This window comes from Eulemur rufifrons, chromosome 10 (assembly GCF_041146395.1).
Source record: "Eulemur rufifrons isolate Redbay chromosome 10, OSU_ERuf_1, whole genome shotgun sequence".
In the NCBI taxonomy this organism is placed as follows: domain Eukaryota; kingdom Metazoa; phylum Chordata; class Mammalia; order Primates; family Lemuridae; genus Eulemur; species Eulemur rufifrons.
The window spans coordinates 17,058,709-17,076,367 of NC_090992.1; the positions used below are offsets into that span (position 1 = coordinate 17,058,709).

Below are 17,659 nucleotides of genomic sequence, written 5' to 3' on the forward strand. Positions count from 1 at the left end.
TGGAAATTTCTGTTTTCAGGGTATTCCTCACGGGGATTCAAATGCATCATTGAAATCCTGCAATTTTCTTGTTGTTTTTTTTTTTTTTCTTTCTTTCCTTCTTTCTTTCTTTCTTTTTTTTTTTTTTCTTGATTATTGTTGTTGGGAGATAGGTAGATTGCTCTTAAAATGGTAGTCCGGTTTTTTTAGCCCTTTTTTGAGGATTTAGATGTGCTTCTTAATTGTTGAAGCACAAAAATATTTCTAATCCTGCTTCCTTTATGAAATTTCACTTTGCAACTGAAAGAGATGAACTATGATAATAGGAGTAGATCACGCTTAGGAATGGGAGTTCTCACAAAAGTGCTGTCTCCCTGTCTGCCGTTTGTGGGGATTATTTTAAGTCCTTGTTCATGCTGGCTTTCTTTTCCGCCTTGTTTATGTTCTCAGAGTATAAAAATACAGTAGTCAGAAAGCTCCTCTCGGGGAGTCTACATTTAGTGCTTGTCTGAGGATTCCTTTCTAAATGGACTCTGGTATCATTTTAGCACTCATATTGTTTGCCGAAATCTGAGCTTCCCGGGGAAATTAGAGCAGTTAATTTAATATCATGAAATGTTTTGGAGCTTCTTAGCATATTCAGAGATAGAGGAGTGTAAATCATATCGAGTATTCTGTATAAAGTAGAGGACAATAAAAGATGCCTCCAAAAAATAGCCAGTCTTCCCTCCACCCACTGCCTTCCTGATGCCCATCCTCACCCTGGGCCCAGAGAAATCTCGTTTTATTCTAAGTCTCCTTCCCAGGGGCTCCCGGGGAGAAGTCAGTGTCTCAGAAAGACAAGGAAGCCCGTACGGCACTTGGCCCTGTGCGGGCCTGGCAGGTGTGCTCGGCGCTTGTTCGTTGCTGAAGCCACACGGCCAGGACAGTGTGGCTTGTGGCTTAGAACTTTATCCCATGCAGTCTGGGCCCAGCCCTGACATACTTGCCATGGAAGGACTTACTCTGCAACCATCAGTGACCCTCTGGGAAATGCCCGGTGCCGTGCCACACACGGGGATAGGTTACTGTGTGTGGAAGGAAGCAAGGATCCAGCTGCAGTGGGAAATACACTTCTTATCGCCAAGGGAAAATGGAAAGAAATCTGTTGGGCCTCCTCAGACCGCGAAGTCCGCTCTGCTCACATTTGCAAAGTTCTTTTTGCACATGCCTCCCAAGTGCTGGGGTGTGTGGCGCAGGCTGGGCAGTGGGCTTTGTTGATTTGTTTTTGAGAGGGTCTTTGAACGAGGCCTTTCAAAGGCACGATAAGGACCTTTGACCTGAGAGTTTAGAATACATGTCAGCCGCCTCTGGTCACGTCAACCCCCCAGAAGCAAACTGCTAAGTCGAATGCTTTGGCCTCAGCCCCGGAAGGTTCTGTGTGTGTTTAGTAAGACTCCACTCCTCCACCCTCAAAGCAGTGCCGGGCTGGTGTTTATTTCGCCCCCCCCCCCCCCCCTGCTCGAGGACTAACTTTTACGTCTCTGAGGTATATTTTTGCAAGGAAAAACCTGTGTGAACCAAGTGCGTATTTCCCTTGTTTCAGGGACTCAGTGTATTTGTATGAAATATCGGGAATGATTGTGGACAATTAAGCGGGCTTTTCCCAAATGCTCTGATGCTCGGTGCCATGGAGATATAATAGCTGCAATGGAGTAACTGTTTGCCGCGTGGGCCCCGTGGGCCTGGCAGCCCTGCAGACTCGGAATCAATGGGGGTCCCGCGAATGGCCCTTTGACTTCCAGGGTTAGGAGACAGTTCCCGTTTTGTTTATCTATGATTATAACCCAAGGAGACAATCTCGGTGAAAACAAGTGTCTTCTCGAAAAGCACACTTATGCGTAAATATCCTAAATTTTGATACATTTCATGTTTTAAAATAGTCTATAAAATATACCCACAGAGATGCTTATAGTAAAGCTCGATTTTCCTCATTACAGAGAAACAACTAGATGTCAACTTTTGCCAACCGCTAAAAATATTTAAACATCGTTTAATGGATAATGTATTTGATGTCTCTGCATCTAGCCCGAAAATAGTCAGTGCCCTCTCTGACACTCTCTGTCCCCACCCCTCCAGTTTGCTGCGTTACAGGACTCTGACCAGATATGGGTAGTGTGTGGTGGGGTTTTTTTAAATCTTTTGCCCGTCTTCCCCAACACACTTTTTTATTCTTTCTACCACTTTATTTTTTCATTTCTTTCTATGCCTTTCTCTTCTGCCCTACAGATTTCATTCTTTCCATGCAAAATGCTGTCCAGTTAGAGGCTCCTGTTTGGTTTCTGGTCTCTCAAAAGGAAAGGAAAATGCTTCACAAATGCAGCAAATCAATAATATACTAATAGCAAGGTCCTCTCTGAAATGTCTGCACAAAAGCCGATGCACCACAAACTGCCACCTCCACGCACCCTGGACTTCCCGATTTGATGATTTAGATACTTTTCTACTTAGGCGGATGGTGCCATTTTTGCCGAATTCAGCATGTTCATTGAACAATTTCTTGGAGCCAAAAGCCAATCCACTGCATTTCTGCTTGGTAAGGTTTGGTGGCCTTGGCGTAGGCAGGGGTTGTTGATTCATTGGCCTTTAAACTGATGATAAATCCCGAAGCTGGGCCGCAGTACTAGACTGCCTTCACAGAACCTCTGCAGGGAATCCGTGGCCCCGCTGCCGCGAGAAACCCATGGAAAAAAGACGCTCAGCAAACTCTTGTTCAGAAAGGCTCCGGAAGAATTAGGGATATACAGTGAGACTCCGTGTAAGAGGGCATCGGTGAGAACTTTGAAACACTAGATGTAGGACTCACCAACCTAAAGTGTGCTTCTGCTTCTTGAAATGCCCGTTTACTGTTTATTTTTGAATTCTAAATATCTAAATCTTATAATGTGAGTATCTCTTGAGATGATGCAATTTCCCATAATCTCAGGGCAGAGCCTGTTTATTGTAACGCACAATATCACTCTAATTGTGTTTCCTTTGTGTGCATTTATACAATCCTACATCTACATACTTTTCCAAGGATAACAGTATTTTCATTTTAATTCTGCCTGCCTTTGGCGGAAAACAAAGCTGTCGGAAAGGGTTACCAAAGGTAGCTTTGACACAGCTTTTGTGGAGAGTTGTCTTGGGATGGTTTAGTGCAAATTACAAATGAAGATTCCAGCAACAGAAAATCTCTCCAAAAAAATGAGAGGGGCTCTTTTTTTTTTTTTCTGAGAAAAAAAAAAAAATTAGAAGAGTCTGTAAAGGAGTTTTTCAGTATGGTCATACTTTTCAGCCCACCCTCCCCAAAGACCATGGCATGCTCTGCAAACAAAGTGCAACAAACAAGCTGGTGTTAATGACCATTTTCTGTATAACATCTTTTTTGGGATTTTTGCAGGGGGAATCAGACAGATTATATATAATATCTGATGTTTAAATTAGGGTGTGGTCATGGTAAATATCCTAACTACACATCATATATGTATTAATATTTTGATTTAGAGAAAACAGTATTTGTTATCCCTCAACTAAATTACCGCAGTCCCAGTATAATATACGTTATAACTAGAACGTATATTAGTCAAGGCATCCTTTTAAAAGACATTATTTTCATGCTCATGGGATGGAAAGGGAGACAGAAAAGGAATCCTGAAATAGGTGCCTTTAATTCTCCCCAATTTAAATTTAAGTGGTACATCTTTAAGGCAATAACGATATTTCTTTTCTTCCCCCATCGTGAACACTTCCATCAATGAATTTCTTTAATGTTGATGATGGTTGGTGCAGTTTGAGGGAATCTGTATTTAGTCAGAAAATGCTTCAATAGAATGACCTACCAGATGGGCCCCATAACAATGCACGGAGGCATCAAACCACCACAGACATTTGGTGCTTAGAATAATAAAAAGACTATAAAATTAGATTAGTTGAGTCTAATTTGGAATTGGTATATTCCCCATGCACCCTCGCCGCTCTTGGGCAGATAAAGCCTTGAGATTTAGCACGGTGTCAGAGCAGGAGACTGCAACTTCCAGTAAAAGGCAGACGAGGGAACGGGAGAGAGAAAACAGCATTCTGGGAGGTCGCGGAGGGCAGAGCAGTGACCTCCAATGATTTACAGGCCTTTAGCTTAATGAAATTGTTTCAGTGACATGACGGTAAGAGCTCGTAATGGATTGGATGCCCTAATGTAATGAAATTACTCCCTTCTGCCTAAAAAAAAAAAAAAAAAATGCGCAATTAATATTTACTGAGACCTGACAGCCTTTGGTGCGCTCGTCTGTGTAGTTCTCTCAGACAGTCAGAGAGGAGAGACGGAGCAGCGTGGCAGACAGGCTGGCTCTGCGCGAGCTCTGGCGGGGACGAGCAGAGCCTGCAAGGGGGTGGAGGGACAGGCGCTCGGGTGGCCCGGGCCGCCCGGCCCCGCGGCGCTGCCCCGCTCAGCCTTCACGCTCTCCCTTGCTTTCCCACAGGCAACTGGACAACAACCTCATCAGCTGCATTGAAGATGGAGCCTTCCGAGCGCTGCGCGATCTGGAGATCCTGTGAGTGGATTTTGCGATCGCTGCCTGGTGTGTGTGCGTGTGCGTGTGTGTCCGCGCGGGGAGGAGAGAGGGGGAGTGTGTGTGCAGAGGGGGGTCCGTGTGGATGCCTTTCTGGTCTTCTACTGCAGTGCTATTAAAATTGGGAACCGGGAGATCCCTCCGGCTCACCTTGGCCAAAGTGCTTGCAGGCAGCAAAGTGTGATTTCTCACCTCCCACAAACTGGGGTTCCTGCTAATTAAGTCTCAATTGAGTCCTTCTCCCCCGATGCTCCCGCAGTATTTGTTGCTGGGAGAGACAGATGGGCTGGAGCAGCCCCCCAGAGCCTGCCAGGGCATCCAGGGCGAGTGTGTTTGAGTGAGGGCACGCCAGGAGACAGGTTCCAGGTCTGGGGCCGGTGACAGAGAGTGAGCACCTGGAGGTCAGTTGGAATCACCCAGAATCAGAAAGGGACCCTGGCACAGCACGGGGGGATGCCAGGCAGCCTGAGAAAGTCCAGCCATTGCCATTGCTCCTGGGCTCGCATCTCAGGTTTCAATTCAAACTTTAAGCGGTGACCGTGACCTTAAAGTGGCAGGGAGGAAAAGACGAGAGGGGGTGGCCCCTTCCCCATAATCACACCCTGTACGCCTTGTCTAGAGAAACTGTGTAGCTGTCATTCTGTGTTCTCCATTTCCAAATGGGTCTAAGGAAACCTGATTTCCAGGAGGAAAGTCAGCTAGGAGTCATCTTGGGGTCATTCAAACTAAAGTTGAATTGTGTAAGAAAACATTTTGATTGTTCCCACCCAAGCCGCCCTTCCAGCTGTCCCTGATTTGGGGAAACCTGGAGAGGAAGGCAGTACAGCACAGTAGGACTTGTGTCAGGAGACGGGCGGTTCAGTCCCGATTCTGCCGCTAATTAGCCGTGTGACCTTGGGCAAGTCTCTTCGGCTCTCGGAGCTTCAGTTTTCTCCTTTGTAAAATGAAGGAGTTGGTTGCTCTGTCTTGGGAGTGACTTCCCCTTTCCAAATTCTGTAATTGCTTGGTGCTAAAAATAATTCTGATGGTACTATTCTGGCCAGTGAATGAAAGAGAGTAGGATTTCTTGAGCATCCCTCTAAAAATAAAAAATGACATAGTCACAGATTACCTATCTCTGATTCCAGAAGAATGAATGAATGCCAAATAAATGGAGGAATAAATACATTCAAATGTTCCTTTGTACTTCAAGGGAAGAGTAAAACGTCCTCCCTCCACCTGTCTTTTCACCTGGGCCCGCAGACACCGGCAGCGGGCTGGGGAGAGCCTCTCCACGTAGCTTGAGAGGAAGGTGATTCCAAGAGGAATCACGGGAGATAGGAGGGGTTGCTGATGCTGCAAGCTGCTCGAAATTGGACGAAAGCCGAGAATTCCTGGTACGGAACAGGCGGGACCCGCAGGGAGGGAGGTCAGGTTGTCATTCCTGAGATGGATGGTCTTTCCTTACCCAAACTCTGACCCTGGAACCAGCATCAAATGCGTGTCTGCGAGGGAGAGGATGCCAGCCCACATTTAGTAACCTAGGACTTCTCCCGTCGGGAGGCCGGGCACTGGGAAGGGTGGGCGCGCTTTCCCTGGCCTGCAAAATAGCGTGCATAGACAGGGCTGTTAGGAGCATGTCACCTTCTTCCTCCCCTGACAGAGAGAATGAGAAAGATAAGACAATTCCTTGGGAAGAGACCAGGAAATGGCAGTCACCAGCTGCCACGAAACAGCTGTGACGACCTGACAGCCGCATGTTCGTTGTGTGCTGGGAGTGGTGGTGTCTCGCCGCACCAGGAAGGCAGTCCGGGGTGGAGGAGAGGGCTTTGCAGCCAGGCACACCTGGGTGTGGAATCCGAGGCCGTGGGACCTGGCTCGAGCTTCTTAACCTCTCTGAGTCTATTTCCTCAACTTTATGAAGAGACAACTTACGTGCTGCATGGGAAGGGCTGTCATAAATGTCGTCCTTTCTACTTCCCTAACTTTTGTCCCTGCGTGCACGCCCTCACCCCCACCCCACCCCTGCCCAGGGCAGAATTGGACAGCGCCTCTCTCAGCGCCTACTCAGATGTTTGCTATTAACAAACAAATTGATATCCATGTACACCCCGTGTCTCAAAAAGTTTAAAAACCTGTAACAAAAAAGAAAACAAAAAGTTCTCATTCCCCATCATTACAAAGAGCCCATGGGATTCTGATTAGTTTATCTTCTCAATTCCAAACAAAGCCAGATCAATAGCTTTGCTTTAAAGATGCTCTCATTTGGCTTCACACGGCTAAGTACTTAAAATTAATCATAATCAGTTATTCCATGGGTTTTTAATTTCCAGCAGAGGCACAGGGCTTTGGAACCATCCATCTTAATGGTGAGCCATCCAGAAATTGGCTGGAACTGACATCTCCATTTGAAGAACCTCCCCTCCCCACCCTCAGGCCTTCCAAATCTCATCCTCACATTGACATTTTATAATGCTTCTCTGTAATCACAATTTAGGCACCATAAAGAATCTTGGCAATGAAATAATAAATAGGAACTAAGTGAGGGTGTCACACATTAACTTAATACATTTTTCAGACAGAGAGAGAGGAGAGTTCAAAACACCCTATCCCCAGAAAGATCATTTTTAAGTATCGAAAGCTTAAAGGTCTGCAAATTAAGAAGACAAAACATAACATTTTGGGTGTGTTTTCTCTGACATTAGGCAGCGCGAAGTAGGACACAAGGAAAGACTCACGATTATCTTATGGAAAGCGCTCAAAATTAAGGAAAGTTTTCGGATGTCAACTACCAGTAGAAATATTTCACATGCGATAACCCTGTTATTTCATGGTTTCTACGGGTGGAAATACCATAAACTTTCTTTCCATCAAGGCTCTAGGGTTGGTTTCACCAGCTCCGTTGAATGAGAATTTAGGAGGTGAGACTGGGAGGGAACCCCTGACCACGCGGAGAAATGAACTGGTGCAAGGTTGGAAAAGACTGAGATCTGCCCCCCTCAACCTCATTTTTGGGGGGTATGACCAGCACAGAGTGTGGTAGACAAGAAAAGGAGCCATCACCCTCCCCTTTCCAGGGAGTAAGAAGAAAATCATAGTAGGGGTGAAAATTCTTAAGGCTCCGTGCTACTGCGGGGGAGGAATAATGGGGACGATGGTAACAGCTAGCAGTTACTCATTCCCAGCACGGTAACCACTGCTTTTATATACACCAGCTCTTACTTCTCAAAATTCCATTGATGGAGCTGCTATTATCATCACCCTCCTTCTACAAAGAAGTAGCCTGTCTCAGAGAAGCCAAGGGACTGCTTAGCTAATCAGCAGCAGAGCCTGTGTGCTCAGCCATTCCGCCAAGCTGCCCTTGGGGTCTGGGCTGCCAAGGCTGTTATGGCGCTTGGCTCCCCTATAGCATGGCTGGCGGGTGCTGCGGGACGGTGTGACCCGGCCTCCAAGAACTGGACTAGGCAAACCACCAGTGACGCACAGTCCTGCTGGGGAGAATGACAAAGCCTCCCACGAGCTTGTGAAATTATCCTTGTCACTCCCTTTACCCAGTTAATGGGTCCCCACAAAGTTGAAGGTAAATCATACTCGCAGGAGGAAGAAAATCATCCTGTTTTTCCAATGACTTACGTCGTAGTCCCAGAGACGATTTATTCTCACTCCTGGCCATTGCCAGTTGACTTTGGCACACAATAGTTTGAGGGCTTTGTTTTCCAGACACCGCCACACCTCCCCAAATATACAGCCTTAACTTTGTGGCATTTAAGGGTCTTAATGGAGGGACCCAGCCTCTGTGAGTCAGACCCCGCTTCTGTTACCCTAATCATTGCCCTTTAATTTGCAGCTGTTTTATACATTCGGTGATTCATGTATAGTACTAGGTTTTTTCCAAGTAAGTCACGCTTTCACTGCAGCTGAATATGCCAAGACCGCATTCCCGACTCTGTGTGACCACGAATTGCCATGGCAGTGCTCCGGCCATGGGTTTCTAGCCCTTGCCGGCCAGGCTGAGGACAGCCAGGCGCTTCGGTGACAGCAGCACCTCCCCGCCCACCATGCCATTGTGGGTCAGAAAAGATGCGTAACTCTAATGGAAAACAAACAAAGTATAGTCATATGAAACAAAAATGAGTTGTTAATAAAATAAGTCATTAAATTTTTTTCAGTAGTATTATGGGAGAAGAAAAAACATTTTCAGGCGCTGTCTCCTGATTAAATGTAGCGAGTCAGAAGTTCAGTAGATACGGTGTCAAAAACGCCAGACCACAGACATCAGTAACACGTCCTGCAAAGGCTCTTATCTCCCAGTGAGTGGTCTGCCTTGGATAAATCGCTGGAACCAGCGAAATCGCATGGAGATCCAACAGGTCTGTAGATAACAGCATGTGCTGTTTTGAAGCTCTCACTCCCATTTGTCGCTTGCCAATTTTGGAAATTTAGTGACATTATCATAGGCTGGTGCTGGCAGGATCTTAGGTGTCTCCGGGATGGCCTCTTCTTGTCCAGATAAGACACAGAGAGCAGACAGTGGAGGGAGGCACGTGCCTCCCAACATTCTGCACCCTGCGCACCCCGCCTGGCTCAGCCCGGTCCCAGCCTGGCTAGGAGACTTGCCCGAGGTCAACAGCAAGTTGGTGGTGGCAGAGGAACTAGAACCTGGGACTCCAGACCCATGTTCTCTGCCCACATTGGGCATCTCCGTGCAATTAGGCTGTTCAGAAGGGACCGCCCCACCCAGTAAGACTGGGGATCCTAAGCACAGTTTGTATAATACTTTCAAAATTTGTCATAAAGTTTTTGATATTATTTAGGAGGTTGGGAGCGGGCAAATATTTATTTGTCCATGACAGAATCAAGGGATGACCCGGCCTTCAGCTCTCTTTAAACCAGAGGTTGCAAACTAGACCACAGACTACATTGTGCCCACAGGTGAGAATTTTTTTTTTGTCCTGTAGAGTATTTTCTTTTAATTGAAATTAGCATTTCACATTTAAAAATTAGGATATCTTACATAAAGATCCAAATTCCCAGCTTCTCTTTTGAACCCAGACGCGCTGGTGGCCTTGGGCCACATCTCTACATTCCCGCACTGGGGCCAGCTGTGGCTGGAGCACCTACCCTCCCTGGGTGGGGTGTGCAGACTCCACTCGGCCACTGACCCCCACTCATTTAAGTTAACTACCAGCCCAGGCCACCCCTGCTTTAATACACACTATGTATCCAGCGTAGGGCCAGGTGATGAGCTTAGGAAAGCCTTATGTGAGCAGATGCTCAGGTGGATGGAACTCCGGGGCCTGAGCTTGCCAGGGTGGCTGGATGGCCTTGCATGAAGAAAGCTCAGTGACAGAGAGTGCAGGATTCCCACAACTGAGCAAGGCCACCACAGAGGCGATCAGGAATATTGCATGTCTACCATCGTCCGGGAAGTTCTTCTAAAGAGTTAAACTAGTCTCCAAATTCCCTTTGATTTTACAGCAGTTGTAATTGGGTTCACGCATATGAAGATGACACATAAGAGATGAATCCAGTTCCACACTTTTTATCACGAGAGCCACCCCACCTGCCCTGTTTCTGCTCCCCAGACCCCTGCCTCAGCTGGTGTACTAAGCTTCCTCCCAGCCCCGTTTAGAGAAGAGAGAGTCAAGAGTCAAAGCAGCAGTGACAGAATTGACCTGACTTTTAGGGTAGTTCTAATTCAACCCATCCTGGCGGTACAACGTGGCCTGACACAGAAGCCCACGGGCAGAAACAGAAAAGTGAATGGGGAAGAAAGTCCTTTTCTGGCATAAGGAGAAGGCAGTGAAAATAAATGGACAACAGTCCTAATACCGAGATGAAGGTGTGCTCGCTCTCCTACAGTGGTGTTGGTGTCCTTCCTGGCTGGCAGGTGCTGGGCACTGGGTGTTAGGACATTCAAGGACATTGTCAGTCCAGTTTGGAAAACCCAGAGCTTAATGCAAGTGGTGGTCTGTCTGCCACTTCAACTGAGCTTCCTCTGGGTATGGAACTAGATGCTCTGATTAACAAGTAATAATAATGATGCAATGATAATATATAATGCAATGATATAATTATTAGTATGATTATTATGAACATTATTAAAGCCTGCATGTTTGGGCATCTACTTTTGAGAATCTACCTCCATGTTTTAGCTTCTTCCAGGCACTGTGATAAGACATTAGAATGTAGCATCTTATTTACATCCTCACCACAACTTTACGAGGTACATCCTAGGAATCTCCTCATTTTACCAAAGAGGAAGCTGAGCTTAGAGAAGTTGAGGGATTTGCCCAGAGTGACACTGGCAAGTACAAGGGAACTGTTCTTCCAGGTCTCAGATCCAGTCCTGCCTGACATCAGAGCCTCTGCACATCACTCATCACTGCTGTGCTACAAAAACTAAAAATGACAAAATACCTACCAGATATTTTCATACCATAGAAACAATTACATGCATTAGTGAGATTACTGGCTGTACTTAACACCCATAATAATTCAGAAGCTATAGTGGTTTGGTTTTGTTTTGTTTTGTTTTGTTTTTGGAAAGCAGATCCATAGAGCACTCAGATCTACACTTAATGGCCTCAGCTTAATCAGTATCACGTCCAGTTCCACAAAACTGTCCCAGACATGGCGGTACGAAGCCAAGGTTGAGCTTCAGGGTGTTCAGTTCCCAAAGAACTGGCTTCCAGCCCAGCTTCACCAAACTGGGTGGCTTGGGGTTCATTTACTTACCAAAAAGTGGAAACATTACTATCCACACCTGAGGACAGTTGTGTTGGATGAAAGGAGGTATCACTGGTGAGCGCCTAGTAAATAGCAGATGCACAATCAGGATACTCAGAAAAATGGAAGTTGGTGAAGTTTATACTGTTTCACTGCCTTATCTTTGCACCTCACGTGAGCCTGGCACATAGTAGGTGGTCTGTTAAAGTACGTGGACCCAATCAGTTTGATGTTAATCAACTGAATTGAAGCCCACCCCACCCCAATCTGTAGCATCTCTGTTGTATGTCATGTCCCTGAACAGAACTAAGGTTATGGTTGCACTGGAATTATTTTAAATGTTAAACAATGTAGTTATTTTGCTCAAATAGTCCACTCGTCACATTACCTTTGATTTTGTATTTCTCCAGCTAAGTGGTGATTTTTCTTTTTCGTAAGGAACAAAATCAGGAATTACAGTGAAAACTGGTGTGTTCTAACAGAGACAAGACTCCTTTGTTTTAATTTACAAAATGTTTCACCTGGGTTTCTCTGGCAGATGCAAACATTTGGTTTCCATAATCTTTGAGATCAGGGTGTCTAGTCATGACATAGTTCTGAATATAGAACTGTCATTGCTTAATGAAAATCTTTAAGTATCTCCAGAACATTATTTTTTGGTACTATGCTGAACATTGTGATTTTTTCGTGCAAGCAGGGTTAAAACTGCCCTTTGTAGAAAGCATCGCTAACTTCCATTCAGCCCTCACCATAGTAGGAAAGGAACCAGGTTTTCTATAAATGCTTGTGCTGCACAACCCACACCTCCTCCGCAGTCACCCAGATTCAGAGTTTGATGGCAGGCACACTCTTTCAAATGACTAGCTTGGTTTTGAGAACACCAGCTTAAGGACAAAGTAAAAATTACTTTGACATCTAAAATCATTTTTTCCATTTAAATAAGCAGCACTTTCACCCTCAAAGTGCCTAGAATTTGGGGGTGCCTTGTGGTTTCCAGTTGATTTCATTCTCCAGTTAACCAAAGGCTAGTTTTGTCTCCGAAGTTGAAAACGTATTGGGGTACATTCCAGGGCTAAAAGGCTGTGATAAAGATAATTGAATTGTTCTTCATCAGCAAAGGCTCTTGAATCAATAAACCTCCTGATAACAGCTTCTCCTGTGAGGGGCACTTAGGTGGAGTCAGGTCATGGAGGTCTTGCTGTCCCCAAGGACCACAGACCCCAGCTGCCAGGTCTTCGGGCTGAAGTTTGGGCTTGACAAACTAGGTTTGGGTACAGCCTTTTGGTTTGCTTTGTCCCACCCAAAGCTCAATGGAAAAATAGCTCTGCATCTTTGAGGAAAGATTCCAGAGGGTTTTCTCTCAGCCAAGATGCGAAGGCCAGTGGGGCAATGCCACAGGGCTGCCAGATGTGGACAGTGGTCACTTCGCTCCCAAGACAGAGCTGCTGTGCTGATTTGCAAAGTTGCCCATGCACCGAGGGTCACCTCTGCCCTCTCTCCATCCCCTCACTGCCAGCGGTGGCCTTGGGGACCAGCCTTTGAGCATGTTTAGTGAATATCTTGCCTCTTAGTTAGGACTTATCTCATGGTGCTCTCGATGTCCAAGCCAGGGAACCTTGTCCCCCTAAACAGCCACACCTGCCTGCTACCACTGCTGCCATTCCCACCCCGGTGCCCAAGGCTGGGGTGGCCGAGAGTCCACTACTCTGTAGCACGGAGTCCTGAAAGCTGAGATCCTAGGCACTCAAGCAGGACATCGGCCCCTCCTGCCAGGTGGCTTTATGAAAGGACAGCGGCACGGAGAAGGTGATGAGGCGCAGAGCTGGAGAGAATTGGAGCAAGATTCTCCTTCTCCGGGAGCTTCCGTTTCCTATCTTTGAAGGCACTCAGGAGTCGGGGCTGGTGAGGAGGAGGGATGAAGGGAACAGTGATTCCGTTTCTCCAAGGTCATGTTTGGATTCCTCAGCCTCATCGTAGAAAAGCTCTAGCGAGTCCTTTTTCTTTTGACTTATAACGAATTCAGGGGACCTCCAGGGTTGGCCCATGGGTTGAATGAAACCAGCAGGTATAGGGTTTGATTTTTTTTTAATTGTTTTGGTCTTTCCATTGTTTAAAAAAAAAAATAGAATTCATGGCCAACATATAAAACTCAGGCAATTTATTGTAAAAGTGTGTAAGTTCAATTTCCAATGACTATCTCTAGGAGCTGTGACACCCGGGGCCCACATGTGGCTGCAATCATCTTGGGCCGAGCAGTGCAGTCCGCCAGAACTTTCTGTGGTGGAGGAAATGTTGCATCTCTGTGCTGTCCAGTGTGGGAGCCACTGGCCACACGTGATCTTGAGCATTTGGCGTGTGGCTAGTGCAGCTGAGAAACTGAATTTTTAAAAGTTTAATGAATTCCGATTTAAAATCACCACATTTAGCTCATGGCTACCGTATGGGACAGGTCGGGTCTAAAGCTGAGTGTCTCTGGGTGCCCGTTTGGACAGGGCATGCCCTGTGCCATCGCCATAGCTGCCACCAGGCCTGCTTCCCCGCCGGGCTCCAGACCTCTCGGGCCATTTCACATCCTTAAGAAGCAGAATGTTTGAACAGTGTATTTTCTAAAAGTAAATCTTTGAAATATCTGCCACTCCCCTCACCCTCCACTCTTTCCTTTCTCTATCTCAATTTAAACATCTGGGTCTTGTACCCACGAAAGACTCATTTCCATGGAAGCCCAGGAGCTGTGATCATTAAAATTGTCACCCACCAAAGCAAAACCCTCTCTGCATGAATTAATTCCCTGATCCCCATTACTCACTTCTCTCAGCCTTGCAAATGACTCCTACAAAGTCAACTGGGTAGGAAAACCGCTCCCGTAGAGATGCAGCAGCCGGTTAGGGAAGCAAGCCCATTAACCGCACGGAAGCTGAGCCAGGTGTCTGCAGAAAGTCAGAAGGAAAAAGAGCCGACCCTGCATAACTATTTTCACTTGCCGCACAGTGGGGGTGGTTGCTACTTTCAGAGTTTGGCCAGATGTCCTGCCTTTGTGCAGAGCTGGGCAGAGCTGGGCATCCATGACCACTTCTGTTGCCGTCTGGAAAATTAGTCCCATTCCAGAAATGCCAATTTAGAGCCAATACCAACTCAGTTGGAATTGGAAGTGAAATTGTAGGCTGGAAAGACCCTGGAGGTCAACTGGTTCTACCACTTCATTTTAAAAGAAAGAAACTCCCCCAGAAAGGTTAACTGACTTGTCCACAGACATAGGAAAAATTCATGGAGGAACCAGGCCAGAAAACAGGTCCTTTGGCTCTTTACCCAATGCTCGTTATTGCTGTCTGCTCTCCCCCATATAGCAGACAGGAAGCGAAAATTAGCGAAGCCAGCCTTTATGTCCTGTTCATGTCACCATCCCTTAATCTCCAGCATTTTGCCAGAGGGAGCGTTTTGCATTCTGCATGGGAGTGACACCCTCCAGGCCTTTGGCCACTGCTTAGGGGGTGCCCCGCCCAGGTTGCTGTGCAGAGGGCAATCTGCAGAGAGATCAGATTCCACATCATTGATCCCTGGCTACCAGTGGTGACCAGAGGTCCAGAGAGTAAACACTGGAGTTCCCTGCCCTTTAGCGCCGGCCCAAATAGCCCAAGGTATAAATGGCTCCCAGCTCCCTGAGAGAATCCCTTCCCTGCCAACATCAGAGGGTAAAAGCAGGACCTCTCTGGCATCTCAGCCCAGGAACAGAACCTTGTGCACCCTGTGCTGGTTTTTCTGCTAACAGCTCTGAAGTGGCTGAGTTCTGAACTGTACACGAGAAAGGGACTTATATGTTTAGCCTCAGAACTGATGAGTAGCATGCAAAACCAGGCAAGAGCACTCCTGCCTGGTGGAACACAGCTTTCCCTTACAAACAGACACTTCTTCAGGGCTCTTTGTCCCCAAGTAACGGTGGTGGAGGAAAAGAACGTTGAATCATTTTCAGTCACTCAAAGACAGTTCATTTGCACAGTAGGTTCCTGTCGTGTGTCTCGGCTGGCGGCTGCCCTGCAGGAGATGCAGTAGAGAAGGAAGGTTGTAACCGCATCTCACCATAATTCCATTAAAATATTTGATTTTCTTAATATACATTTTTCTGATTCAAACTGTTGAGTCGATTTGTTTGGTTCAGAGAGCAAAAACTCGCACCTGCCAGCCAAATCCAGCCCCCAGGTGTTTCATTTGTGGGTTTTGTTCCTCAGGGTGATTTTGTTGCCAATATTAAAAAACCAGGAGACTTCATATGAAAATTCTACCTGTCTGGTTTTCTCTTTAAAAAAAAAAAAAAAAAAACTGGAAACACTGCACCCACATTCCTGCCTCGCACAGGCCCTCAAAACAAGAAGTGACATCCCACTCAGTAAGGCTGTGTTCACTTCAGTCCCCATGCAGGCTACTTGCTTGCTTGCCAAGTCTCACTGCCGTAGACAGTTGAGTTTGAACCCCTGGATTAGCCCAGAAGGCTGTTCAGAGCGGAAATTTATTTGTATCAACGATGCCAAAAACATGACCCTTCCTATTTTGAAAATCACCAACCCATTCAGTAAATACTGAGTCTCCCTGTGTGCCAAACACTAGGCTAGACCCTGGCTATTCAGCAGGGTGCAAAACAGCCTTGCTCTCTGTCCTCGCGTAGTGTGCACATAGTGGGCGTTTAAAACTTTCCCCTTTCTTTTTCTCTTACTGGGCCAGGCACCAAATGCAGCAGAGGTGGAAATTGTGTGTTTCTCCCGTTCTCACCTGCAAACTCACCTGTCCAGCTATGTAAGTGGGAGGTCACCCTTTCATCCTTGGTCCATGTGGACATCTTGGCATGGTGGCAAGATGGTTTCTAAATAATATAGTGGCCAAGATTGTCCAGGGCCCAGATCTAGACAATGAAATAGAATTGGGAGACCAAGGCCATCTCGTTCATGTGGTCATTTAAGGTGCGGTTTATAATTAACTCCATCATTGGAAGGCTGGTGAACCATTCTGAATCACCACTGGGCAGTATCTGTGATCATCTCAGTCAATGAGTAAGGAGTTTTCCATGCTCGAGGGACCCAAAACACTGGGGCATCATGAATACGCCATCGTGCCTCTGAGCAGTGGCAGGATTTGAGGGTTCATCTTTCTCTTTTGATCTTCTACTCTTTGACATTTTTTGGAGGCATTATTTTTTCCTTTTAACACCAAGGCTCTGCTGAGTGGATGGAGATGAATTTCTGCCTGTCATCATATGAATATATAATGAAAGACGAACCAAAAACGAGCCCTTTTGTTAAAGGAGTCCGTATCATCAAAGGCCCAAATTGGCAGCTGATTGTTTTTATTTATTTCTGTAGGTTTTACATGACACCTGGAGACCATTTAAAATGTTATTTGGCGGGGAGAGCTGTGTGTTTAAAAATAACGCTCACCCGGTGCCAAATCACTTTAGAGTCGGGTACAAATATTGAGACAAAAACCCCAGCTGTTATTGCTTTGGCTGCTAACTTGAGGTGTCAAATGAGAGCTCAACTGCTATACGTCAGTGAGTAAGGCCCCTTGTGAGATCATTATGTTTTCTAACAGTTGAGAGTAATGGACTAATCAGTGCAGCATCAGTTGTTTTCATTATATGCCCACACAATGGTTATGAGCTTTAATTTAAACGGTCCGCAGGGAGATCAAGGAACTCAGTAATATGCAGCACCCAGGGAAGTCCAGGAGAGCAAGCGATGTGAAAGAGGCGGCTTCCCACCTTCTCCCCTCTCCCTCTTCCTACCCCTCTCTTGTTCCTCCCACCTCCTGTGCCCTTGGAGACCGTTGCCCCTCCCAACGGGCAAAAGATAAGCTCTGTGTAGTGAGGAGAGCTGTACTCTTGGTTCTTCGGGGATTCTTAAAAACTCGAATCAGCCCATCCAGCATAAGGGCCACTGTGCTTTATGGCAACACTTAGATGTCTTAGCCAAACCTTGACCTCAGAAGGCTTTGAGACCTAGCTGCCCTTGCTCTCTGTGTCCAAGCAGCAGGGAGGGTCATGCGCACTGTTGCCTTGCAGAGCCCCCATAGCGAGGCAAACGCCATGGTCCCTGCCACGTAAAATTTCGGCTGGTAAAGGGTGACTCAACCACGAACTGATGGGATTCGCCTCCACCTTGGGAAGACGTGGAAATTGGGCAGTCAACAAGAGGCAGTTTTGTGTAATGGTTAAAAATACAGATCCTGGTATCGCACCTCCTGGCCTTGAATATTGGCCCCAAGTAGCTCTATTAACTGTGTGGTCTGGACAGAGTTCATAGAGCTTTCTGGGCTTCCAAATGGAAATAACAGTAGCATCTCAGGATTGTTGGGAGAATTAAATGAGATAATGTATGAAAAGTGCTCTGGTGCTGGCTCAT

The 17,659-nt window shown here is 46.5% G+C and overlaps 1 protein-coding gene across 2 annotated transcripts in view; it reads left to right on the plus strand.

The window, feature by feature from the left end:
* SLIT3 (slit guidance ligand 3) overlaps positions 1 to 17,659 on the plus strand; it is a 576,436-nt gene that overhangs the window by 415,472 nt on the left and 143,305 nt on the right. For both annotated transcript variants that reach the window (XM_069483860.1, XM_069483859.1), the window contains exon 6: positions 4,476 to 4,547. In XM_069483860.1, coding sequence (XP_069339961.1) covers positions 4,476 to 4,547 — 72 coding nt within the window. The remainder of the gene's footprint in view (positions 1 to 4,475; positions 4,548 to 17,659) is intronic.